Source organism: Pyrus communis, chromosome 9, assembly GCF_963583255.1.
Source record: "Pyrus communis chromosome 9, drPyrComm1.1, whole genome shotgun sequence".
NCBI classification, from domain to species: domain Eukaryota; kingdom Viridiplantae; phylum Streptophyta; class Magnoliopsida; order Rosales; family Rosaceae; genus Pyrus; species Pyrus communis.
In genome coordinates, this window is record NC_084811.1 from 4,826,882 (window position 1) to 4,854,031 (window position 27,150).

At 37.6% G+C, this 27,150-nt stretch overlaps 2 protein-coding genes across 2 annotated transcripts; both read right to left on the reverse strand.

The window, feature by feature from the left end:
* Positions 1-12,148: 12,148 nt before the first annotated feature.
* Positions 12,149-13,744, reverse strand: LOC137746112 (transcription repressor OFP1-like). The gene has a single exon (XM_068486181.1). The coding sequence runs from the start codon at positions 13,632-13,634 to the stop codon at positions 12,468-12,470; it is 1,167 nt and encodes a 388-aa protein (XP_068342282.1). The 5' UTR covers positions 13,635-13,744; the 3' UTR covers positions 12,149-12,467.
* Positions 13,745-19,004: 5,260 nt separating this feature from the next.
* LOC137745397 (U-box domain-containing protein 16-like) lies at positions 19,005-21,411 on the reverse strand. The gene has a single exon (XM_068485348.1). It carries the CDS (start codon positions 21,213-21,215, stop codon positions 19,158-19,160), a length of 2,058 nt encoding a protein of 685 aa, XP_068341449.1. The 5' UTR covers positions 21,216-21,411; the 3' UTR covers positions 19,005-19,157.
* Positions 21,412-27,150: the final 5,739 nt, after the last annotated feature.

The following is a 27,150-nucleotide window of genomic DNA, read 5'->3' on the forward strand; positions in this document are numbered from 1 at the left end:
CGAGTTTATGACGTGCCCAAATCTTGAATCCCAAATATCGTTTTCGTCTCTTTCCTATTGGCAAGTGGTGGGGATATTGCATGCAATGCATGGTAATTAAATAAAGTAACAGTTAAATTGACAGAGTTGAGACTTTTTAGCTAGAGACAATCTGCACATAAGGTTCTTGAGATAAATGGTCGTCTATATCTAAACTCATAAATTCTCCAAAGATTTTTCTGTCTCCCTAACACACGTGCGCGCATTTGTCCCCCACCACGACCCTCTTCTCTCTTTCGACAAATTTCTTCTCTTTTTTTCTGCTATGTACGTGATAACTGAACTTGTCCAATGAGCGTGTAACATGTACACAGCAACTTCATACTTGCATTATACGTGGCTTTTTAGTCAAATGGTTTTTTAGATTGGTATAACTTTTCACATTGATTTTGAGATTCGAAGTCGATAGAAATGTGGTCATTGAGTTGTCCACCCTATTATTTGGAACTTCCGTAAAAAATCACTATTAAATAAGGTAAAGTAACAAAAATGCCCTCATTTTTGGCAAATCATTTGATCCATTGTTAATTAAATCAAGGTGTTTTTTTGTCATTTTGGTCCTAAAAGTGCGTTGCCTCCTCATGTGGTACCATAAATGCATGAGGAGAGACATTAGTCTGTCATATTAATTCATGTGTTAGGGGATTCCTATATTAAAAAAAAATTAAGTCAATTAGTTACACAAACTCTATGGCATGACGATGTATATTTAATGCAAACAAATTCAACAATGATTCACAAATATTGTACAAGTAAGCATCTCCAAGAAATTATAAAACCAATAGAATCTAGTTTAATTAATAAGGCAAATTCATAAAAATTCTCTCTAAGAGACTCTATAAAGGACTCGACATAATTGCAAAGTGAATAGTTGATCTTTAATTTTGTAGAGCCGTTGTTCAAATGCTAATGGTAAAAATTAATAAAATTTAAGAGTGGACCCGTGAACCAAGGAGAAAAAGGAAGAGAGTTACGGTGATTTTAGAAAATGAGTTGGTTGAGTTTTTTCTTTTTAAAATGATTGATAATAAAATATTTAAAGTTTGTTAAAATAAAGAGTGTTATTGAAGATGAAAAGTTAATTAAATAGACTAACAAATGTAATTTTTCGACATTGTTCATCCGCTAAACTATCAAAACGTTTAAAAAATTGTTCGAAATGTTTTAAGTAAATTAGGGTGTTAGATGTAAGAGTGTAAACAAACACAAAGATAAGAATCCAAGTAAAGGGAATTTAAGGGTCTAGATGATGACAAGTGTCACAAGAACCAAGGGAAGTTATAAGGTTGTTAGAATCTGTTGTTAGAATACTAGCTTATGCATTAAGCAATGTAATCATATAAATACAAATAGCAAAGGTGTAAGGTAAGTAACTTGACACTCAAGAAATACAAGAAAGCTTTTCTCTCTCTCTCTTTTTCTTTGTATATGCAAGTCTGCTTTTCTTAATCGCCTCTATTGAAGCTACTGCTTCAATCTTTACATGGTATCATCGCCAAACATCGACCTGACGCTTCCACACCTCAATTAAAGCATTTCTTTCTCTTCTTTACCCTCTAGTTTGCAATCTGTTATGTGATAAACAAAAACAATTGGCTTCTTCCAATCTCCACAGAGCTTCAAGAAATTACTCTTCTTTTCTGCATATCAATTGTTCGATAAATTGTCTCAGTGAAATAATTCTACACAACATCAACAATGGTTACTGCTGATCAGCTCAAGATTGTTCAGTCTCTGATCACCAGTCTTATTCCCACCATCTCTACATCCGTTACAATCAAGCTCGATGAGTCTAACTACTCACATGGAGTTCTCATATCACACTTCTCTTCGAAAGTCATGGCATTATGGGGTTTGTGGATGGATCAAGAAAATGTCCTCCACAGTTTGATGATGATTCTACAATTGAAGGGATTGAAAAAAATGATTATCTCGTTTGGAAGATGCACAATCGTGCCCTTAAGCAATTAATCATTGCAACTCTGTCTACAACTGCAATGTCATACATCATTGGAGCCGAAGTTCTCATGAAATGTGGGTTAACTTGCTGAAAGATTTTCAACAGTTACAAAAGCTACAATCTTTCAATGAAAACTGAACTCCAAGGGTCTGAATTTGTTTCTGTGTATCTGCAAAAGATCAAGGATGCAAGGGATTATCACGCAGCTGCAGGTGTTCATTTTGATGATGATGATATAATCATTCTTGCCTTGAAAGGTCTTCTTACAGAATTCAATACCTTTAGATGTGTCATAAGAGGAAGAGAGAATAATATTTCACTAAAGGATTTCAGGTCTCAGTTGTTGGCAGAAGAGACTATAATTGGTCAATATTTGGAGTCTTCAACATCTTTTGGTTCTGCAATGGTGGCTGGTACTGCAATCAACAAAAGGAAAGCTTTAGTTCTTGATCAAAATTACTCGCATTCTGTTGAAATTGGTTCAAGCTTTGGAATCAATGACCAAACCTATAAGAGTAATGGTAATGAGTTACCTTCTAGTCAAACTTTTGGGGGTCATTACAACACTAATGGCAGTCAATTTCACAACAATGGTGGTCATTATCAAGGCTTCTCAAGTTCTGGAGGTTACAAAGGAAATAACTCAGAGGCAAAGGAAAAGGTAGATCATATTACTCTGGACCAAGGCCTTATAATCCTCCACCAAATGCAAGTCCTGGAATTCTTGGTGCTCCAAGACCATTTCAAGCTTGTTGTCTAGATCATCCTTCTGAGATTCCCACATAACAAAAGAGGGCATGTTGCAGCTAATTGCTTCTAGAGACATAGTGCACCAGTCATAGGTTCTCATTCTCCAATTCAATGCCAAATTTGCTGGAAATTTGGTCATTCAACTATTCAGTGCTATCACAAAGGGAATTTTGCCTATCAAGGCACGTCACCACCCTCGAATCTTTCAGCCATGCATGTCAATCATCAACCATCTGCAACTATGGAACAGTTTTGGGTTGCAGATATTGGTGCAGCCTCACATATGACTTATGAGCTAGCCAACTTGGGACTAGTGAATCCATATCAAGGCAGTGACACAATAACCACAGCAAGTGGTGCAAATTTGCAAATTTCTCACATCGGAACTTCAAAATTACACATTTGTACTTGCATTGAAGAATGTGTTACATGTTCCAAAAATATCTTAGCATCCAGTATCAATTTATCAGCTATGTAAGGTTAATAGATGCAGCTTCATATGTGATGATGTTTCTTTTTTGGTTCAGGACAAATTCACAAGGACAATCCTACTCAAGGAGCTGTGTAAGGCTGACTATTACCATATACCTTTCCTTATTAATTAGAAGCCATCATCTGCATCATCTCGATCACAAAAATGCTTTCTTGCACAACCTGTTAGCATAAGTTTATGGCATCAAAGGCTAGGACACCCATCTAATGCAATCACCTCTGCAATGCTCTATCAAAATAAAGTCTCTGCATCTTTTAACACATGTAAATCAGTTTGTACATCATGTCTAGAAGGAAAATTCACCAAGTTACCTTTTGTTTTTCCTACAACCAAGTCTATACATCCACTAGAAGTCATAGATAATGATGTATGGTGACCTGCCCCTCTATTGTCATATGAAGGATTTCGATACTATGTAACCTTCATAGATGAATGTACAAGATTTACATGGATTTTCCCATTGAATAATAAATCAGAAGTGTTTGCTCTATTTGTCAAATTTCATGCTTTTCTGCGTACTCAGTTTTCTGCCAAAGTAAAAGTTCTACAAAGTGATAGAGGTGGAGAGTATACCAGTTCTCAATTTCAACTTTTTCTAGCTAAAAATGGTATTATTCAACAAAAATCATGTCCATACACCCCTGAACAAAATGGTTTAGCTGAGAGAAAGCATAGGCACATTATAGAGACTGCGATTACCCTACTTCAAACTGCAAAATTACCTAATCTTTTTTGGTTTCATGCTTGTGCTATTGCAACATATCTAATCAATAGAATGCCCTATGTCACTTTGAAAATGCATTCTCCTTATCAACTGTTATATGGTCAAATTCCCAATATTAATCATCTCAAAATTTTTGGTTGTGCCTATTTTCCTTTCTTAAAACCATATAACACTATTAAGTTACAACCAAAAACAACAATATGGGTCTTTCTGGGTTATGCAAGGAATTACAAAGGCTTCATATGTTTAGACATCGCTCAAAATAAACTATGCATATCTAGACATGTCTTATTTGATGAATCAGTTTTTCGATACAAACAGTTTTCAAGTTCTGATAAACCTTTCCAACTATAGTCATGCCTCCTTCACTGTACTCTTGTCCATTTCTGACATGCATTACATTAACAAATCGAGTCACATCACCACTTCATTCTCATGCATCTCCATCAAATATCACATATTCAATAACTACAAATGCATCTAATGCCCCATATTCATTGGCTGCATCTAGTGACTTAGATTCTTTGCCTGCATCTAAAGCCTTAGATTCCTTGGAAACACATGCATTTGTTAACCTACCTTTGACTCATTTTTGCTTTAGCAGCTTAGTTCAAATGGCAACTAAGGCAATTAGATATAAAAAATGCATTCTTACATGGCTTTTTACAAGAAGAAGTATATATGGAGCAGCTTCCAGGATTTCAAAGCTCACAACATCCATCAAATTATGTCTGCAAGCTTCAAAAATCGCTCTATGGGTTCAAACAAGCTCCAACAGCTGGGAATGACAGATTCACCAGTTTTCTACCTACTATGGGATTCAAGCCTTCATAGGCTGATCCATCTTTGTTTGTTCAACATTCTAACCAAGGCATTGCAGTATTACTGCTTTATGTTGATGATGTTATCTTAATTGGAAGCTCATCTCAGTTGATTTCTCAAGTCATTAAAGAACTTACTACAGAGTTTGAGATGAAGGATTTAGGTAATCTGTATTATTTTCGGGGTTGCAGATTAGTCACACAGATGAAGGCTTATTTGTTTCCCAGTCTAAATATATTAGTGAGTTGGTTGACAAAGTGGATTTGCAGGATTGCAAACCCTGTGCTACTCCATGTTTGCCATATCACAGACTTCTAAAAAATGATGGAAAGCCATATCATAGCCTTGATCAATATAGAAGTGTGGTTGGAGCCCTTCAATATCTCACATTTGCAAGGCCAGATATAGCCTTCTGTGTGAATCAAGCATGCCAATTCATGCATAATCCTATGGAGTCCCATGTCATTGCAGTCAAAAGAATTCTCATGTATCTTAAGGGTACATCAAATTATGGAATTCGCTTTACACCAGGGCCAATACATCTTTAATCTTATAGTGATGCAGAATAGGCTAGGGATCCAAATGATAGAAGATCTACCTTAGGGTTTGTGATCTTTCTAGGGTCCAATCCTATATCTTGGGCATCAAAGAAGCAGCACAATGTGTCGAGGCCATTCACAGAAGCTGAGTATCGGGCTCTAGCTATCACATCAGCTAAAATAGCTTGGATAAGACAATTATTTTTTACTTACACATTACTCTTTATCAAGCACCAATGATTTATTGTGACAACATCTCAGTTATATCTCTATCAACCAATTCGGTGTTTCATGCAAAGTCTAACATATCGAGATTGACTATCACTTTGTTCGTGAAAGAGTTACAAGAGGAGATCTTCAAGTGCAACATGTTTCATCTGCAGAACAATTTGCTGATATACTCACAAAGGGTTTATATGCACCTTATTCTAGCAGCATTCTAGCAATCATGCTTAGTTCACTCGAGCATGAGATTGGGGAGGGATGTAAGAGTGTAAACAAACACAAAGATGAGAATCCAAGTGAAGGGAATTTAAGGGTCTAGATGATGACAAGTGTCACAAGATCCAAGGGAAGTTATAAGGTTGTTAGAATCTGTTGTTAGAATACTAGCTTATGCATTAAGCAATGTAATCATATAAATACAAATGGCAAAGGTGTAAGGAAAGTAACTTGACACTCAAGAAATACAAGAAAGCTTTTCTCTCTCTCTCTCTCTTCTTCTCTGTATCTGCAAGTCTGCTTTTCTTAATCGCCTCCATTGAAGCTACTGCTTCAATCTTTACAAAGATGTTCCTCCATCATGTTTTTGTGCAATTAATTGGTGTTTGGGTTTGTAGACATGGCTTAGCCAAGTTAGGTAGAACCCGACTAATCCAAATTCAAATATCAATAGCTTAGATGAATTTTAACTAGAATATGGCTCAAATATGTTTTTCGGGTTTTGGTCCTTTTGGAGCATGGTGTGCCCTTTAGGTCTCTGCAACTCCATTTGGTTGATTTTAAGACCGCTGTAGGAACATCCGAACATGATAGCCGCAGTTTATGTCTGTAGATAGATTACCCTAATTCAATCATTTGATTGGTCAAACTCCATCCTTCTATACCTGCACGGGCATAGTTAGTTGGATTAAATATTATACTGCACGGGCACATCCAATGCATGCATGTGAAATGGTAGGTCAAGCTGCTTGTGGTTTGTGTATGCATAAAATCTTCTCCACAAGATCACTAAACTATCGTACTAAATAGATATATTTATTGATTACTAATTTATCGCGTGATAAACGTTTGTTGAACGAATGATTCATTTTTTAAACACAATATAAATATTATTTGAGCGAGTGAAGCTATGGAACTATATTTTAGTTGCAAAAGATGTTGAGGCTATGAATTAACAGGTGAGGAACAAACAAAAATAAAAACAAAAAAGGAAATGTCGAGGTTGGCAATAGTCACACGTGGAAGAATAAGATTTTATTAAACGAATGCTCACCAATTATCGGACATTTTAGTTGAGCCCCTAGGCCCAGCTAGGGTTTAATCTTGCTTACCAAAGTAGCCAAGGAGTGAAGTGTGGAACTACCTAGCTAGCTTTCTGCATGTACATTTTACTGGTTTTACATTGCATGACAGTGGCGACGATTCGGGTCGGACGACACTGCAAAAGCCCAGAATCTGCGGATAGATGTTGTGGTGCTTTGTTTTTCTCTTTACGTCATCGACCCTTTCATCAGTTTCTTCTGACCCTTGTCTTTTTTTTTCCCGTCCAGCACGCCGACACAACCTGGATATTAAACCTTTTAATCTCAACCGTCCAATCCTTTGAAGTTTGAATCATCTTGCAATGATTCTCTAATAAATATACCCACAGCCATAGGGCCATAGCATAAACGTAGGATAAACGTAGCCATAGTATGGTCAAATAATTATTGTATTATTAGGCCTAGATACATAGCAAGTAAAATATTATATGGTTGTAGCTTGCATGTGCATAACGTATAGATTAATTCAGTGGTGGAATCAGAATTTTAATCTAGGAGGATCTCAAAAGTCTCAATCCGAAACGCTCATCTGATCTTACAAAAATTACTTTGTCTTGCAGTGAGCAACCAAACACCGTCGTTTGAGTTTGGTATGGTGTTGTTCTTATCATCCTCTGCTTAAACCTCCCAAGCCTCATTGAATTTCTTCCTCTCTTCCTCTACTGATCCCCAAACCAGAGTCCTCCTCAAAGCGCACAAGCAGCAATTACCTAAACTCTATTGAAACCACCATCCTCAAATCAAATAAAATTAAAATAAATAAATAAAATAGTCGGATAATGGCCCTTACCCTACGAAGAAATCTTAAAAATCATAAGCATAGCATTAATTTTTTGTACATGTCTGAATGGACCTGAGATCATCCTAGTCGCTCATCGCTTTCATTTTGATCACTCTTTGGTCTCACCTTGGTGAAGATATATTTGTCAAAAAATTTAAGTAGAAAGTGTATATATATATATATATATATATATATATATATATATATATATATTGTACTTGTGATATGTGGATTTTTTATTTTATTTACCAGATATGATAGGTCAACTAAGTTCTAATACTGAAAATCAGTAATCTCACACATCCTATGCATGTGAGAGAAAAACGTGAAAAAGAGATGGGAGAAAAGTGTGGAAGAATTTAATTATTTTATTTTGCATTTTAACTAAAATTACTATATTATTCTTATTATGTCGATGTTGTTGATGTTTTATTTATTTATTTATTTTTGAACAATGTTGTTGATTTTAAGTGAAGTGTGAAACTAATAAAGGAAAATTAGCAACATTTTTGGTATTTTCACGAAGAAATACATTGTTGATATTTTGAAGAAGAAATTGACAAGTCCCTTTCTCATGTACGAGAAAAACTTGTGTAGGGCTAAAAATGTCACTGGACAATGCCTAGTAGCATTACGATTCAATCAAAATTTGACATATGGTTAAATTTAACTACAATTTCCTATTTACATAAAAACTAAAAAAATATTAACACCCACTCAGACTTCCTCCACCGGAAAAGCCTAGGAGATAAACTTTAATATGGGTTGATGTTGATAAGTTTCCTAAGTAAGGGATTAATTGGAATTGTATAGACTTTGGTCATGAAAACGATTACATACAATTGAATCCATATTTTTTTTTTTCCAATGATGAATCATTTTCTGCAAACACAAAAGATTTCTGCTTTATTTTTCAAAGAATTAGGCTAACCATGACAAGAAAATCTATGAGAATGGAAAATATAAAGTTTATTCCCTTGAAGTTTAGTCAAATGATACCAACATTTGCGCCAGAGGGGTGAATTCTTAGATGATGGAGGACTGGTCCGATTGGGTGACTGGAGTCTATTTTTAATTTTACTAGTCTTTATAATATCTTTTAAGTTTTTATGTAATTATATATGAAATCTTTAAAAGGTAACATAACTATGAAATCATAATTAAAAATTTTACGACATGTTAAATTTTGATTGAGTCATAGTGCTATTAGCATTGTCCAGTGACATGTTGAGCCCCTCACAAGTTTTTCTCCTCATATACAGATATTGAAGATATGCAATATATTAGAACAACCGTTCACAAGATCAATAGTTTAGCATGTGAATTAATTATATATATCGTGTATAACAATAATCTTTTGATATCTTTAAATATTTTCGCGGTGGATAATTTTATTTAGCAGATTGGTTTTTATTTTTTACTTTATACAATTTGTTGCGACATTTAAACAATTTTTTTTTTTTTTGTCTTAAGCTGCAATTGCATAAGTTGTCCGTTTGGTTCTTTTCTCAGAGTGCTTCATGACACTGCAAAAGGGCAGGAGAGTGACGCTGTGATAGATACAAGCACACACTTAACTTTTCTCCTTCTTATTTTTTTTTTTTTTTTTTTTTATCTCGGTCCAATATCAACTCGTTTGTTTCTATGTGGGTCTTGACATAGTTTCTCTGCTTAAATTTTATCCATTTACTTTCATTATAATCAATAAATTTGGTGGAGAAGGGACGAACGGAGGGTTTCATCATTGCTTACATTAATCGTCATCTCTCTTACAGGGAGGATAGATGCCGTGCACACGACTGTTGCCAAAAAGCTAATTTTTGTTTTTGTCAAATGATATTCGAATAGGATTAAGATATACGTGTATACACACACACACAAAAATACAACATGTTTTTTTTGTTTTTTCATGGTTAGTATGTATCCAAATAAAATATATTTCTGGTTGCTGAATTTCAATCCGCATAGTAAATTGAGCAAATAGGTTGTTCAATATTTAATCTCATGTCGTAGCCCAGTGTGTTTTGTTGACTCAACAAAAACTCTAAAAATGACACAGTTTTACTCTTTGTTTTAACACTCCAAGTGTCTGTACGTAGTCTTAACCAATAAGGCTAGCTTGCTCTAGCTAAAGTTGAGGTGGGTTAAGTGTTACATCCAACTAATCTCCTGTTATACATATAGTTTGTCTCTATTATATTCTTAATGGAATCCTCAAATTAATAAAGTGATAATATACAGAATTCATTTAGCTATTAGGCAAAAGTTAACAAGCTACTAATTCCCATTTTCTTGGTTGTTTGGATTTGTGTAAGCTAAAGTTAACAATAGTTCAACCTAGCTAATATGGAAATGCGTGTGGACATTTTATGATTAGGTGAAGATGAGTGATAAAAATAAATCTGTAATGGAACGGCAACGACGCCGTATAGTATTATTAATCTATTATTTATATTATAGTTGGATAACATGATTTATATGTTTTGGACCTAGTTAGAATATTATAGTATTAATACATACATATAGATGTTTCGAAATAAGTGAATTTGTAATATCACATGTCAGTATAACAATCATGCGTACGCTGAAGATTTACTTGTTAATTAGTTCGACCCTACCACTTTCCTTCTTTGTGCAATATGTGCCTATGACTCGAACTCGACGAAGCAAGACATTGATTCTGAGGCGATTACTTATGCTCAGCAAGCGGATTCCAAGATCAGCGAGTTATAGGTCAAGTCCTTCTCTCGTTTTTGTAATTCTGCATTTACTTTGAAGTGAGTTCCTTCATCTGTTTTGCCATCTGCACCAAAACCTGATTACAGTTCTAAGCCTGAAGTTTTTAGAAGATTAACTGCGGAGGAAATCCAATTAGGAAGAAAAATGGGTTGTGACTTTTGAATTGATACATTCCAAATGTCAATCGAAAATATAAGCAAATGACTCATGTTTAATTCAGTTGGTTAATAACATTTCTCTTTACACTCGAAGTTTCTTTAACTTTATATGAAGTTTTTTTAGAATCTTACACCAATAATATTGAAACCGCAAAGTTAGGGACTTACAAGATTGAATAATAATATATCACATGCATGAGGATAATACATGCTCTACTTTTCTTTTGTCTAATGGAAAGAGTGCCAAGCTTGAAGCTCCATGTCCCAGAAAGACACTACACTAACTGGGTGCTTTCTTTTCATGTATTGGTTAAAACTGTTACTGCCACAAAAAAACAAGTCAATTAACCCTAAGCGACAAGTGCAGGCTCAAATTACAAAAAGATGAATGTTAGGGAACTATTTCAAAAGTGTAGCTTTACGTTTTGTCACATCGCAGTTTAACGTTAATTTTTATATTAATAATATAAAATATTGTACCAAAAACATAAAATATTAGCAAATCTATGAAGAATTCTATTTTTTATAAAATCCCGCTAATATTTCTCTCACAAGAATATTCGTACACAAATGGAAAATTCACCAATTACCTATAATACTTGTTTTCTTTTGCGAAGCCAATCTGATTCAGTCGCCTGGTCCTATATAAAAACCAAACACAAAACAAATCCTCTTGCTAGGCCGCATGATTCTCTTTTCATATATTACACTGCATGCCATGTATGAATCCAAGGGTCTGAAAAGTACTTTGTCTTTGAAATATTCGAAGTCACTTTTTATTTTGAAAAATAAAATAAAATTCGTACTTCCAACAGATTTTATAGGGTAGAAGTCTAGGCCTCTAGCAAAAGCTTTTAGTATTTGAATTTTCACTTCACTTTTACAGCCAAATAATGCAAAAATCTACTATGCTCTAGTTTATTTTATAAACCGCAATATTTGACTGTTAGATTTTGATAGTTAGTGCTAGAAAATTCCTAATGTCAAATTCTTTAATTTTAAATCATGAACGATTCTTCAATCACCTCCGAGGGATACTTGACAAAGAGGTTTTTTTAAGTTATCTTATCTCCTCTCTCTTTCCAGAAATGGCTGAAAGATGAAGGCCAAATTGCCAGAAGTACCATTGAATTTTTCGGGGGAAAAAGGCTTGAAAACATGAATTTTGTCCTCGAAGTGTGTCTTCTTTTCGTAGGGAAAAAACAAAAGTTTGATTTGAGAAGGTGTCGGTCTTTGATGGGGTCCTCCCACAACCAGTTTGATGTGTATAGTCCTGTATATGTTACCCACAATTTGGTCGGGGTTCATGAAAATTGAAATGCTCAATTTCAGAAACCAAAATTCACGTATCCTCTTGGTTTCTCTAGCACGACGACAAGTGCATATAACACACGAGGATAACCACACACCCTCTGCCCTTCAAGAAGAACTACCTGGGGATGCTACGTTGTCAATATCTCAGCAAATCATATCACATGTAAATCAATATCTTAGCGTAACATTTCAAATGTAGAAAAGTTTCTCTGCTAGTCTTTGGCCGTATTCAAAATTTCTTGAGACACCGCAATAAATATATCTTAAGTCAATGACGCGCTGATATATGAATAAGTTAAGCTAAACTTAATGCCTTATACATTTGAGATACATCATTGTGACATCTCGGATCTCTTCTATACCCTAGAAGCATAACATGGACAAAAACCCATCTCCACTTTCACATCCAGAAACACAAGAAACTTGTGAACAAATTAAAGACTGAATTTTGACAACAGGGTTGTCTTCCAAAACTGAAAACATGAACTCCTTGATTAAAAAGTTATGAAATTTATTAGAAACAAGACAAACTAACCAAGGAAATTAAGACTAACAATTTACAGTTAACAGTTTTTTTTGTTTTCTCGAAATTTGTAATTTGTAATTACTTGGACCCAATGTCAGTGAGATCAAACCAGATTTGCTTGAACACCTTGATGATCATCTCATGGTACTCATCAGAATTTAAAGAAAGATAACATGCAAGTAGATCTTCCATATCCTTGGACGCCTTGATGTTGTTCTCCATGATCATCTCCACCATTGATTCCCTGAAATCCCTCTGGGGATCAAACGATGACTTGACAATTGCAAAGCTGTCGGAGATGCTCCTCCGCTTCGAGCTCGAATTCGACGACACGCTCCGCCGGCTGAGGCAGGCCTGGTTGATCTTCCGGTTGGAAATCCTCGGCGAATTCCGAAGGCGGAAGCCGGGAGATATAGCTGCATTTGATGAAGGAAGCCTTCTACCAGCGCTGTTGGTAATATTCCTCTGTTCTTTCTTCTTGTTCTTGCTCTTCTTCACTTCGCTCACCATTTCGCTGAATTTTGCTGGCTTGGTTATAATCGGAGGGAGATCGAGCCCGGAAAACGAATCCAAACCATCACCAGGCGCATCTACAATTCTCACATCGGATAATTTCATGGCCAGTGACGCCTTTTCGACGTCGACAACGACGTCTTTTTTGCCGGAGCCAACATGGTAAGCGGAGAGAACGCGGTCGCACCGGAATTCAGGCTCATCGTCGTCGTCGAGAAACTCCGTCTCTGACGGCGGGTCTGGAGAGCTGTCGAAGGAGGAAGACGACCATATCCCAGGTGGGGATTGGGATCTAGTCCAGACGGATTCAATGGTGGTGGAGTGGCAGCCGCAGCCGGCGGAAACAGAGGAAGTTCGGAGGTTGGGATCGGAGGAGGGCAAGGTGGTAGTTCTGTTCCTCGGTTTTTGTCTGTTGGATTTTTTTGGTGGTGGGTCATTGGTGGGGGAGGAGGAGGTGGGGCATCCGTGAGATGGGGCAGGCGCAGGGGAGGTGAGCTCTCTTGTGAAGTAGTAAGACTGTCTTGGGGGGTAGTGGAGGTGGTGGGGCAGTTGCAGCTTTGGCTTTGAGGGCTCTGTAAAATTTTTTGCTGGTGGAGAAGAAGCAGCAAATGGGGGTTGTTTTTGTTGTTTTTTCTTCTTGGATTGCTTTTTTCTGGGTTTGCTCATGTCTTTCAACTTGCTAAACCAGGAATTGGGCATCATATCTGATAATTTAAACTTGTGGTTTCCCATCACAACCCCTCTCTCTCTCTCTCTCCTCTCTCACTTTCTCTCTCTTCCACTCAGTAATCTGTTAAACAAAGGAAGGAAGGAAGAGATGAGTTTTATGGCACTCACACTCACACAGTCACACTGCCGCTGATGTTGAAAGATAAATAAGGGGGAGTTTTATTGGAATTTTCTGAGGGCCCCTAGGGGTCCACCAAGGGGAAAAAGTTTGGTATAAAGAAAGAGCGCCAGGTGGAAATGGAAATGGCTATCCTTCTGGTAGCCTGCCCATAAAGAAAGTTTGTTTTATTGTCAAAGTTACCATGATGACTATTTTGTTTACTTTTTTAACAACCTCTTTTGTATTTAGGATGGTACCATCACACTTTTTTTTTTTTTTTTTTTAACTTTTTACACATTTATTTTAATTTTTAGTTATTGAATCGAATGAATAAAAATGATCGAAAGATATAATTAATAAAAAGTGTGTGAAAGATAAAAATAAATGTAGAGATAACATCATTCAACATTTATGTCTTTCAATAAAATGATGCCCTAAGTTGTTGTCTTTTTAAGGAAAATGATTCTTTATTTAAAGTATTTTGACTAGTATTGTATAACAATCTCATCTTCTTAGATTTTATGACTACTGTCCGTTCTTAATTTAACGATAAAGCAAAAAGCACAACATTAAAAGTTATATGACCACCTACCATTAGATTAAGATTGAACGGTGAGTGACAACAAATTTCATAGATCATAAGGTCCAGAAGAACAAAACTCTGCATTGTAACAGTATTACCCTCTTTTATAAGTAGGAGTAAGGACGGAGCTAGAATTTTGTACATCGATGGGATAACATTACTTAAGAAAAAGGGAGAAAAAACCAAGGATCACCAAATATGGCCTAAATGACTGAAACACTGAAATTAAGATCATCTCTAGCCAAGAGCCATATGCAGCAATATATCTTGAAAACTTCAAAAACCATCTCCACACAAAGGAGCTATATTCTAGTCAGCAAGCCAGGTCAGCTCCAAGTAAACTTCGAGCAGGTCCTCGAGCAGGCCACATTTAGCTCTTTGAGAAAGTTTTTATGTGGAGGTCACATGAGATTCCTCTCTCTCTCTCTCTCTCTCTCTCTCTCTCTCTCTCTCTCTCTCTCTCTCTCTCTCTCTCTCTCTCTCTCTCTCTCTCTCTCTCTCTCTCTCTCTCTCTCTCTCTCTCTCTCTCTCTCTCTCAATACACGAAACTATTAGTGTATAACCATATACTGCTGAAAATGAAAAAAAAAAATATAGTCTAAAACTACACATTCAAAATATAATATTTTAAATAGCTAAAATATAGTCCTCATGGTTAAAGATGGCCTAAAAGAAAAATGAATGATAATAAGTTTAATGTGCTTCCTTGCACATATAATGTTTATGTCATATGGGGCTAGATTGAGCTTATTAATATGGTAAGACGTGAGCTAGATATGTCTAAAGTAAGTTGTCTTAGGCTATAATCCATCCCATGGAGGCTAAGCACAATTCTGTTCTTAAATGAAAGGGCGTATGTTCGTCTCTCATTAATATGAACTCGATATCTAATTATGATTAGTTAATTGCGTGATTTTGTCCAAATTTTACCCCGCTAACATTTTATTTAAAGAAAAAAAAAACTGAATCTCCCTCTCTCTCTTCTTTCAGTTTTGTCAATATTTTCTTTGGGAGCTATTTTATCGTGACTGGGAGGTTGTTTCTGATAGTACCACGGCTTATCAATGTCCTCCAATCCTTTTCCATCCTGTCAAAGTGGCTTACATGCAGCCTGTGCCGGTAGGGTCCGGAATCAATTTTGTGGGGATACGAGGGATCCTTACATCATAATTGTTTATCATACATTGTGAAGTCAATTTTTATCTGATACTATTTGTGTTTAATATTAAATAAAATCAAATCAAATGAGTTTTGACTACACGATGAATGACTAAGATGTAAGGATCCTAGGATCCCCACAATTTAGATCCGGATGAGATCCAAATCCATAGGGTCCTAACCTGCACAGCAACACAAGGGACCCAGATTATCACAGCTCTTAGGCCTCTTTGGTCACATATGGATAAAACGGACCAGGATCCTCTCCTAATCTAAGGATGAGGATCCTCATGATCAAGAGATGTGGACCGTTGGATAAAAATCCAATGATTATAATTATTATAACTTTAATGGGATCTCATGTTTGTAGCCGTTGGATAAAAATCCAACGGTCCACATCCCTTGATCATGAGAATCCTCATCCTTATATTAGGAGAGGATCCTGGTCCGGATAAAACTACCCCAAAGGACAACCTTCTTACGATCACTGTTACTCTTGGACTTTGGGGACCTCTCTGAGAGTTGCCACTCATTCAACTTCAGAAGCAAACACAGATTTTTGCCGTACAATGAATGGCCATAAGCACTTGTTTTTATGCATAATCTATTGTTTGTTGGAGACTGACTGACCCATATTTCTTTCATCATCCAAGTCCAACCCGAAATGAAACCCTAGTCCAAGTAACAACAAAACCCTAAACCACAAACTCGGAGTAGTGTACAAAATGGGACAAGGATAAACTAGAAGAACCACTGGCGTTCCAAGAAGAGGATTATATCGGCATAAGTCCAAGAAAAATTTGTTTTTTGGTTTTTTGAAATTGGAGACCTGGTGTTGGATATGTGACTTAATATGTCGTTTTTTTATAAAAATGGCAAGACTTGCTAAACACATTGCTTTGTTGTGAAATATGAGTTTTTATTTATTTATTTGTGTCAATAATTTTATAATTTATTCATGTTTAGCTAGGGCTTTGTAAAGAGTTGTATTGTATTCAATTTGAATATGATTTATAATTTTCTTATAAATAATGCATATATTTGTACTCATTAGTTTCAAAAACAGAGAAAAGTTGAATTTAAGAAGGAAAACAGGCCCTAAAGTTTGAGTTTGTAATCCAGTTACTCTTATCTTTTGTTAAATAAACTTGAGTTTTCTTATCATTATTGTTCCTAGCTAGCTAGGGTTTAAGGCTGGTTTGCCCATTTATAAGACAATTTTAAAGTTTTTTTTTTTAAAAAAAAATAAAAAATAAAAAAGAAACAGAGACTTGCAGATACACACACACACACACACACACACACACACACACATATATATATATATATATATATATATATATATGAGACAGTTTTAAAAGCCAGCCAACAAGCGAAACAGTGGGTGAAATGGGCATGGGTTTGATTCACATTCAGAAGGTTTGAGAGCCCTATAATTCCCGGTCAAAAAATATTGGTCCCTTTCGTCCTGCTGCTGCTGAGCCGTCTGAAAGTAACCGGACCAAACCCACAGCCAAAACAGTGAGTACTATATGGTATATACATATAAAGAAGCAGAGAGGGGACCAACTGGAATTTGTCCTTCTTAGGACAGGTTTTTGGAGTTTATCACAATTATTTGTGCGTGGAAGGAGGAGGAGGACAACAAAGAATTAAAACTCCAGGCCTGCCCAATATTTATGCCAATTGATATGTGTGAATTGTGGAAGTTTTGGGAGCTTTGGTTTTGGTTTTGGTGGGAATGTTTGCTCGGCACATGCAAGAGTATGGCTATATATACTTCTAGACAACTTGGTCTTGGATGGAAATTAGGGTTGATGATAGAGCGAGACAACGTAGTCCTTGGATTCATTGGAAATTTGGTTTAATCTCAACTATTGAACTGAATAAATTTAATATATTGGTCATAATGACCGCCTATTGATGTATTGACAACACAGAGGTGAAAGATTGATTATATCGCAAGGGTGGTGTTATCTACACAAATATTTTTACAATCTACGCGCTCCTCTCAATTTCCAGATCAAATAAATTGAAGAAAATCAAATAATAGAAATAATTGATAATGTGTAAGAAGTAAAGTGAGATGTGTGGATAGCACTACCCATATTGTAATCATATATCTACGCCATATTGAAATGTTGATCATTTTAGCAATCGAGGTTTAAAAATTGATCATTTTGGACAATTTTCCAAAGAAAAACCTCATTACTTTCACTCACAAATGAGGATGCATATATCTGTCTCTGTAAAATTCCCAATTTGGAAATGGCTCAATTCCAGAAGTTTGGGCTTAGACTTAGGCCCGTTCGTTATTGGGCTCTTTGAACAATTATATCCAAACACATTTTAGTGGAGGAGATGAGGAAGTCGGATTATTATGCCTCAGTCAATCAGCTACAACTACTCTTGTTAAGTGTTTTGTAGTTCATCTAATTTAAAATTGAAACTAATGTGGTTACTAAGTTAATCTTTTTTCTAAATAAATAGCTTTATATGTTAGTTAATGATAAACTAAATGGGCAAAATTAGAAACTTAGAAACAACGTGAACATATATATTGAGTTGGACAAACATAGATACCTGATGGTCGTTTCTCCAACAATCATAGTCCCACCCCCATTTTAAGTGTCAAATTCCTCCTAATTCACAAACTAAATTCTTTGAATTTCTTGATACTGTGGCGTTACTTGTTGTGGATGCAAATTTCTTCCTCCTTGTCCTTGGACAAAATTGAACCTACAAAACAAATAACACCTTAGGTCAAGGCCAAGAGCCTCACGCGTCCACGATGAATTTTTTTTGGGGGGGGGGGGGGCTTTGGCCGAAGAACCTCTGATACCAAAGTTAGAATTTAGAGAGAAAAGTGTTTGGAGAGTTTTTGGGAGTTTTTTAAGAGTGTGGAACTAGCTTTTTAGAGAAAAATGAGGTTCAGTATATAGAGTATGGCCGGTCCCCTTTGGAGAAAAGGTGGCTGGCCCTTTGGGGTATTTTTGGTGTGTAATGGGTGATAATTTGTGTAATGGGTGATTAATGGATTAATTAGGAATTAATCCATTAGTTAGCCTAATTAATTTAATTTATATGGAAGGTTTTGAAGGTTATGAAATGATTTCCTTGTAGAGGATATGGAGTAAAGATGGATGAGATAAATTTGAACTTGTTACCTATTTTGGGCACTCTTGACTCGGTTGATGGATGATTGCCCGCTGCTTGCGCATAGAAATCCCAGTATGTCTCAAGGGTATTTTTGTCATCTTTTATCCAAAAATACATGTGCCGCCTTGTGATTATTTTTGGCTCCACACTCATGTTTTCTTTCCATTTGCTTAGTAAACGTTAAAGCAATCCGTAATCATAATCTCTAGTACTTTATTTTAATGAGATTAATTCTGAATAAGTAAATATATGGGCGATGAATACCGACATTTTTCTCTCATTAAGAGGAGAGATATGGTGAAGATGGCAAAACAAATACACAAGAGATATTGGTATGTTTCTCAATTCAAGAGATGTGGTGAGACAAATGGAAACAAATATATTAAAGAATGAATGGGATTTTTTTTTCATCTAATCGTGAAACAAATCGAAACAAAGAAAATGGAAACAAATATATCAAAGAATGAATGGGATTTTTTTTCTCTTTACAATCAAATTCGACCAAATTAGTGACCGCCAAATTTAATCAGCTTGCCACTACTGTCGTTGCCGATGTACTCACATGATTCACCGTTGAATATCCCCCCTCCGCTACCTCACTATCCAAACCGGCAGCCCATCTCCTCAGAATCCTCAATAGAGACGCCGCCTTCCGCCTCGCCCTCACCGTCCCCACCCCCATCAATTCCCATATCACCCTCTCAATCCCCGGCATTGACGCCAATTCCGCCACCATCTCCGATCCCCCTTTTCGACAGATTGTCACCAGCGTGGCCGCCGCGCTCTCCCTCGCCCTCTCCGACCCTTCTCTCAACACACTCCCCAATTTTCTAATCGCGCGATACGCCGCCGCAGTGGCCAGTAGTCCGCCGCTTCTCACCACAATTTCCAACACAGTAACCGCCTCCTCCGGCAGCCCGTCCATCACTTGCACGGTCATCTCCACCACCCCGCCTTCCACCAATCTCGCCACTGCCTCCCTCTCTCCCGCCAAATTCAGTATCGCCACCATGGCGTCCTTTTTAAAACACCCGCGCTCGGGCCCATCCCTCGCCAGCTCCACTAATCCCTTTATGACACGTGTCTTCTTCCCGAGTCTCTTCCTGTACGCGTGCACACCTGATAAACTGAATATCGTAGCCGCCGCATTCCCTTTCGCCTCCCAGGTGGCCCCCGACCTCAGCACCTCGATAACGCCGTTAAGAGCTCCGTCAGTCTCCATGATCCGCGTTTTGTTCGCTTCCAAAATAGAAAGGTTAAGAATCGTCGTCACGGCGTTAACCTGCAGGTTCGGATGGGTCTCTCCCACGTCCGAGCTTAAGTACCGTACCAGCAAAGGAATAGCCCCGGCCTCCGCAATGCAGGCGCGACAGTCGGAGTCCGTCTTCGCCAGACTCCGGAGCTCGTAAACGACGCCGTTCGCCGCCTCCATCGACTGAGACACCGAAAGCTTGTTGACCAAAAACGAGCCCGTCATCCGCGTAGCTTCTAGCGCCGCCTTGTTCTTTTTGACGGCGTTGACCAGCCCCTTATTGTTCTCCGCGGTTTCGAAAGGGACTCTCTGCTCGCGGCACCACATGGCGATGAGATTTTTCAACGCGCGATTCGGTATGAGCTCCGTGTGGGCCAGGGCCTGACCTGTCTTGGGACACGTGTTGTGTCCTGATTCAATCCACAGCTTGATGGAATCACGATCGTATGTCTGGCCGGTGGCCACGGTGACCGGGTCCCGCATTAGCTCCAAACTGATCGGGCACCGAAAATCCACCGGGAAACTTAATTCCGATGCCGATCTACGGCGGATTAGGTCCGATCCCGGTGTGGATGCTCCAAATAACACGCACTTGCCGTAGCGAACGAGTCCGACGAGGGCGATGAGCTGCGACTTGGATTTCTCCTCGGTCTGGTTCTGGAACTCGTCCTGGAGGCTCTCGAGCTCCTCTCTGCAATTCGAAGCGTCGCGAATCCCTAATTGCGCGAAAATATCAGAGAGCTTGGAGTGGTCGGGGGCGATCTCGCTCCTGAGGCGGTCGAGCATCGAGCAAACCTCGCGGCGGAGGGCGTCGTCTCTCGGATCGACGAGCGATTTTGTGGTGCTGCGGGAGCACTGGCTGCGGAGGAGGGAGACGACCTCCCCGACATCGTCGTTTAATCGGAGCTCCTTGACGGGGAGGATGTCAAGCAAGGTGGAGAGGTCGAGGGTGAGCTCGTGGAAGCTGTTGGCGAGGGACTCGGTCTGGAGGAGGAGCCACATCCGGCTCCCGTTGGAGGAATCTTCCATGAGAGTCTGGATCCTCTGGAGCAGGATGTAGAGCTCCTGGAAGCAGAGGAGGGCGGAGGGGGAGAAGACGGCGGTGGAGCTCCTGATGATGTCTTCGAAGAGGATGGAGAGGAGGGTTGACTTGCGGATCATGGAGCGGGAGGTGCGGCGGCGGAGGAACTGGAGAGGCTCGAGGGAGGAGATTTCATGGGAGAGTTGGTGGAGGGAGCGGAGGAGGGTCTGGTCGGAGAGCTTGGGCGACATGAACGCCCCCGCCGAGGGCCGGCGTTTTGGCGGCAGGAATGCTTGGGGAGATATTGTCATGAGAAATTAGGGAAATTACAGAAAGGGGAAGGGGTTTGGGTGGTATTTTGTAATTTACAATTTATATAGGGGGGAAATTTGGAGAGGGAATTTGACTGTGTTTGGATGTATTGAGGAAAGTGATAAGCAATGGAGTTGGCGTGAGGTTGAAAGGGCAGGAAGGAGGCCTTTGTGTCGACAACAAAGATGTGACCAAAGTTGGAAGGTGCGGGGATATTGGAGCCGTTGGATGACTGGATAGAGACCACACAAATTAACCAAATGGCCAAATTGATAACATGTCTTCTCAAGTTTTGAACTGCCGCCGTGCCTTTTCTTATTTCCCAATTTTGTAAAGAGTTGTCAAATTTCTCCATAAACTACAATTTTAGCCGATTACAATGATGAACAACATATAGTTTTTTTTTTCTTCTTCTCTTCCACTAATTCACTCCATACACTTGAACTTTAGGGTTTAGTGGGGAAAATACAGTTTGGGAGAAAATTAACTAATTATAAAATTTCAGAATGGTAATCGATTAAAATTACAATTCAAGGTGAAAATCGGTCGATTATAAAAATTCAAACGTAATTAGATAAAATTAAACTTCAGAAGAAAATCGGCCATTACCCCTTTTTCTTCAAGTCTATTGGATATATAAATGAGGAATGCTATCATCATGGGTCTAGAAGAGTTTGGTTTGGGTTTCATAATGTGTCTCATAGTCATCTACAATGCATTCACAATTTCTTAAACACCTAAGCATTCTGATGTAGGTCTCACAATGCACCAATAACTTACGTACAGTAGCGGAGCTAGCAACAAGACTACCTTGGGATATAACTTAAGTATTTCTTATTCATTAATTCTAACTCTCCATGTTTTTCTAAATTTCTTGGAAATTCACTTGATCTGTCTTTGAAAATCATGTTAACAACAAAGAGAGTCATTCCAAGGCATCCACAATGGAAAGTCGCCTAAACATGTTTTATGTCGGATTTCACAATAAATTAACACCTCACAATCATTCACATCGCAAATTACGATCATTCAAAGTTAATATCTCACCGTCACACTCGGCAAATTGATTGTAGCATAGTTTCACAACGACTAAAGTACGATTTATGCACTCTTCTCTCCACCGTCGGCACTTCAAACTAAATATTTTACCATTTACTTTTAGGGTTAGTGAAAGAAACAAAAGAGAAGCCCTAAAGTGACTACATCCTTTGCATATGGTCATCCACATGTGTTCAGCACTAATCATCAGATATGGCATGGCATGGCATGGCATCGCATTGGAAGGCAACGTCGGTAGGTGGAGAGTTGTTAGTGGATTTGGCTTTCCACCGTCACCCACATGCCATCTGCAACTGCATCATTTCGTTTGCTTCCCACTTTTCCTTTTTATCAAAGATTATTTAAGTTGGAAATCGGTTGGCACTGGCTTTTCCTTGTCCCGGACGTCATGGCGTTTTGATTAACATAAGCCACCATATACAAGTTTGTCCCCAAAAGGACAAATACAAGATATTGATTTAAACGAATTGATTGTTGCTTTATCTCTAATTACAAGTCACATTTCTGGTTTAATTTCAAGGTTCTTTTCATAATTAGATGGAGATGGGTTAAGATACATAAGCAACAAAAGATTGTAGGGTTAAGATACATAAGCAACAAAAGATTGTAGGGTTAAGATACATAAGGTTCCAAAACCCTAGCTTCAAGATAGAAACAACAGAGAAGATTACAATATTACTTGCATGTGGTCCAACATCTTAATGAATAAGATGTCGGGTTTTCACTCATATGTCACGAGTTCAAAATTATCCTCCCTCCTAAATTATTGTAATAGTTTCAAATCATCTCAATCTCCTTAATAATAATAAAATTTAAAATCAAATTACGATATTACTTGATAATACTGTGTTTAAATACTCACAGCATTTTCTCGGTTTATGTTCTTCCATTTTTTCTTGTATTTTATTTTATTTTTTTTCACTTTATGAAGGTAAGGTATGCTCGCCGAATTTTTTGTAAACTTCTTAAAATACGTATTTGGCCTAGCAAATTTCGTCATTTTGCCATAATAATAAAACATAAAAACCCTAAAATTAACGACACGAAATACGTAAATTACCATTTCCTTACAATGCAGAATGACACGAAATGTGGCCGAAATTGGACATCGAAGATCCCCAACTTTAGAATTCTTCAAACATGTTATTCTTAGACGTACGCATGTCGAGTTGTTCCATGATTTTCCCCACTAATTGTTCAACATCATGCATACTACTTACATAATTTTGATGTAATGGTGCACCAAATTGTCGAGCTCTTGTCTTCAGCAACCAAAAGCTGAAAAGATTACCCCCAAAACCAAACTCAGTGAAATCCTATTATTTTTTTTTTCTTTTTGTGGCAAACAAGTTAATAACTAATTTCAGAGTTCATTTTGAATTGATTTTAAAAGGATTCGAAATGTTTTTGGCGAAAATATTTGTAGAACCAATTATTTGTAAAAAAATGTAAGTAAATTTTAGAAAAATACTTCAAGCATCTTTTAAAAGCACTTGTAATCATTTTAAAACCATTTCCGAACGAGTCATAAGATATCTTCACTTGTGCATCCAAACCAAATGTATGTTGGCTAAAATAATAAGCACAATTGCTCTCGGGTCAAAAAAGAATACGCGCTCTGTGACCTTCGTTCTACTTTCTACGAATGTTTCCGTCTTTTATGCCGTTGAATAATTAGTATTAGCTACATACTTTGAGCTAACTATTTTAATTAGTTATTAATTAATATGTGATTAGATTAATATGGCTGTAATGGTTGGTGACAACCACCTTAATGATATGATGATTGAAAGAAGGGCACACACCTGGCAGGCTGGTGCCTAATTATACAGCTAGCTAGATGGAATACGTTCTCTTTTTAAAGAACCTTTAAATTGAAGTATAAAATTAGGATGTAGTTATCCACATACTTATTTTTACTTTGCACGTACTTTTCCTAATTTCGGACCATCAGATCAAATGAAGCAAAGAAGATCGATGAACAAAAGTTAACAAAGATGTGTGGGAGTCAAAAAACAGTGTGTGAATAGAACTACCCTAAAATTATGAACTCCCATGTTTGCCACTTGGCCCTCAATAACTATTAGTTTTAGCAAAAAGGTAAAAATGAGTGTGAATAGCATTATCCTAAAAAAAAACCAAAGCACTTATGAATTGGTATTTGTCAGATTTCGCGCATTGGAAAGCAATCAGCAATTAAAGTAGTTTACTTGCTTGCTTAAAGCATAAGAAAACAGAATACGGAGGGATTATTCCACCGAGAATAGGTCTCTTATTTTGGAAGGAACAATATTATAAAGAACTTTAAGATAGTTCTAAGAAGCTTTCTCACCAAACAATAGTTGAATCGATTCGTATGCAATAACAATTTAGGGATTTTTTTTTTCTTTCTTCAAAGCGGTTTTTTAAGTGTTTTCACCTATAAAATTAAGTATTTGGTAAACTTCTTCGTGACACTCCAACACATGGGTGTTTCGGGGCGATATGTCTTGCTATTGTGGTGATCGTTTCCAATGGGCTATCGAGTTTACGTGGTTGGAGTTGGATAAGCAATAAGTAGAAGTAACACATGGCATATGTCGCTCTTGAGCTACATATAACCAATTTGTTAGGCTGCCCCCAACACATCAGCACCTTGAAGCCATCGAAAACGCACGACATGACAGTGCCAAGTTTCGTTAATTGCAAGGGCCAGCTGTGTTTTATGTTAAGTAGGCACTTAATGAATCAATTAGAGCCATTTTTTTGGACAATGCAATGACCTAACCAAACCAGATAAACCAGTATGATAAAGGGATTAGGATTCTCTCCCCTCCTCTTTTCATTCCCTTCCATCCCCTCCTCTCACATTCTCTTATTTTGTCTTTCTCTTGCTATAAAAAATTAATATAAGATGTTGAAGTGGCTTAATCGTGACCCTTCAGATAGGAGGGGAGGGAAGGGGAGGGAAATAAAGACTCTGATTTACAAGCATCAAAATAGAACCAGTATGTGGAACTGGAGAGAAACTGTCATAGGTTAGTGATAGTTGGTTATCGGTCTAATCAATATTTTTTATCAACAACTTATATGACACGAGTATTAGTGGTTTCATTTGTAGTCTGTTACCTCGTGGGTAACATATGCCGTGTAGAGAGAAACTGACACATGCATTGTATCATTGGCACATAATATCACAATACTAGTGTGCTCGTGTCATGAAAATCATTCTCATTAAGTAGCATCATTTATGGTATGTTACCCACCTATTACGTGTGGGGTGCCTCCTAACATGTGGGCTTAGGGCCTGCTTAATTTGATCTCAGTAAAAGATGATGAGGTCACAAACTTGGCATATCATCCATCGTAAAACAAGTAATTTCATTACTCTCAATTCTCTACTCGGTTATAAGTCTACAACACTTGGTATTTGGTCATGACTGCAAGCAATAATCGATCTCCTAGCATGGAAAAAGAAATTTCTATTCTTGATTAGTTAAGATTGCAGACAACTTACCATTTACCATTTCTCCTATTGGTGAGCGTTTAAAGTGTCTAACCCTGCATAAGGAGCTGATTCACCTATTTATAGGCTATAAGGAGCCGATCTAAGCTATCTGACATTTCTCTAAGTCATCAGTACAAGTGGGGGTCAGTGGCAAGACCTGTTTACTCAAACATGCCCTCTGTCTATAGTAGGGCCGCCAGCTCCCTGCACAATATGGGCAGACATATCAACCACGCCTGTCACGCCCCAATCCCGACATACGTCCAGAATTGACACGTGACGTCACCAAAAATCCGTATCTATCATATCCCACCTCCGGGATATGGGCAAGCACAACTCAAAAATCGAATTGCATAGTTATTTTTCATATGTTTTGTGGCTGCATCTAACCTTCCCGTTAGACTGCCTACGTACCCTAAACAGGGATCAAGCCATTCGTAGTTCGTCAAGCACAATAATTGACATATAATACAGTCTGATTAAGTCGAAAGGTATAACATTTCTCCATCAATCAATAGAACTGGACAAGCATGAAAATACTAGACTCAGGGTTACATAACAAACCGATCTGAAAAACATGATTTCCCCTTCAACTATATATAAATCATTATGTCGCAACATGATACCGCAATTCACAACATATATCACTTCAAAGAACCAACGAAGCACAATACCATTCTCTAGCCACATTTATCAACAAGTCTAATCATAACAATAACCATGATATCCAACATAACAATCTCACATGACGATTAACCTTTCCACTTCATCCATCACATAAATCATCACGTTTCCCACATAAAATCGCATTTCATAATGTGTAACATAGTTAAGAATTAACCAAGTACACTTTATTCTCTAGAAATATTAATCAACTAAAATACTCATGATAATCACACTCATATCCAACGTCATTCCATAATCACATCAATCAATAATGTCAACCATCACATCATCAATAACACATACAACAAGTCGAAACGCAAGGCTAGAGCAACACAAATCAGTTGAAGACTACATCTTTGGAAAAGGGGATTTTGGACCACCCAACGGACCAAGGCTCCAAAGGGGATTCCGGACCATCACTCAACGAAATCCAAACAGAACTCAGTTCCAGACCACCCAACCGAATTGAACGGAAGTCCAAGAAGCATAACAACGGCTCGAAGGAACAAGACATGATTCAAGTTACCCAATTCACGAAACTCAACGAAACGAAGCAATATTAATCAACTAAAATACTCATGATAATCACACTCATATCCAACGTCATTCCATAATCACATCAATCAATAATGTCAACCATCACATCATCAATAACACATACAACAAGTCGAAACGCAAGGCTAGAGCAACACAATTCAGTTGAAGACTACATCTTTGGAAAA

What these genes read in the sequence shown, in the direction of transcription:
- LOC137746112 (XM_068486181.1), bottom strand. Translation starts at nt 13,634, where the DNA reads ATGGGAAACCACAAGTTTAAATTATCAGATATGATGCCCAATTCCTGG.
- LOC137745397 (XM_068485348.1), bottom strand. Translation starts at nt 21,215, where the DNA reads ATGACAATATCTCCCCAAGCATTCCTGCCGCCAAAACGCCGGCCCTCG.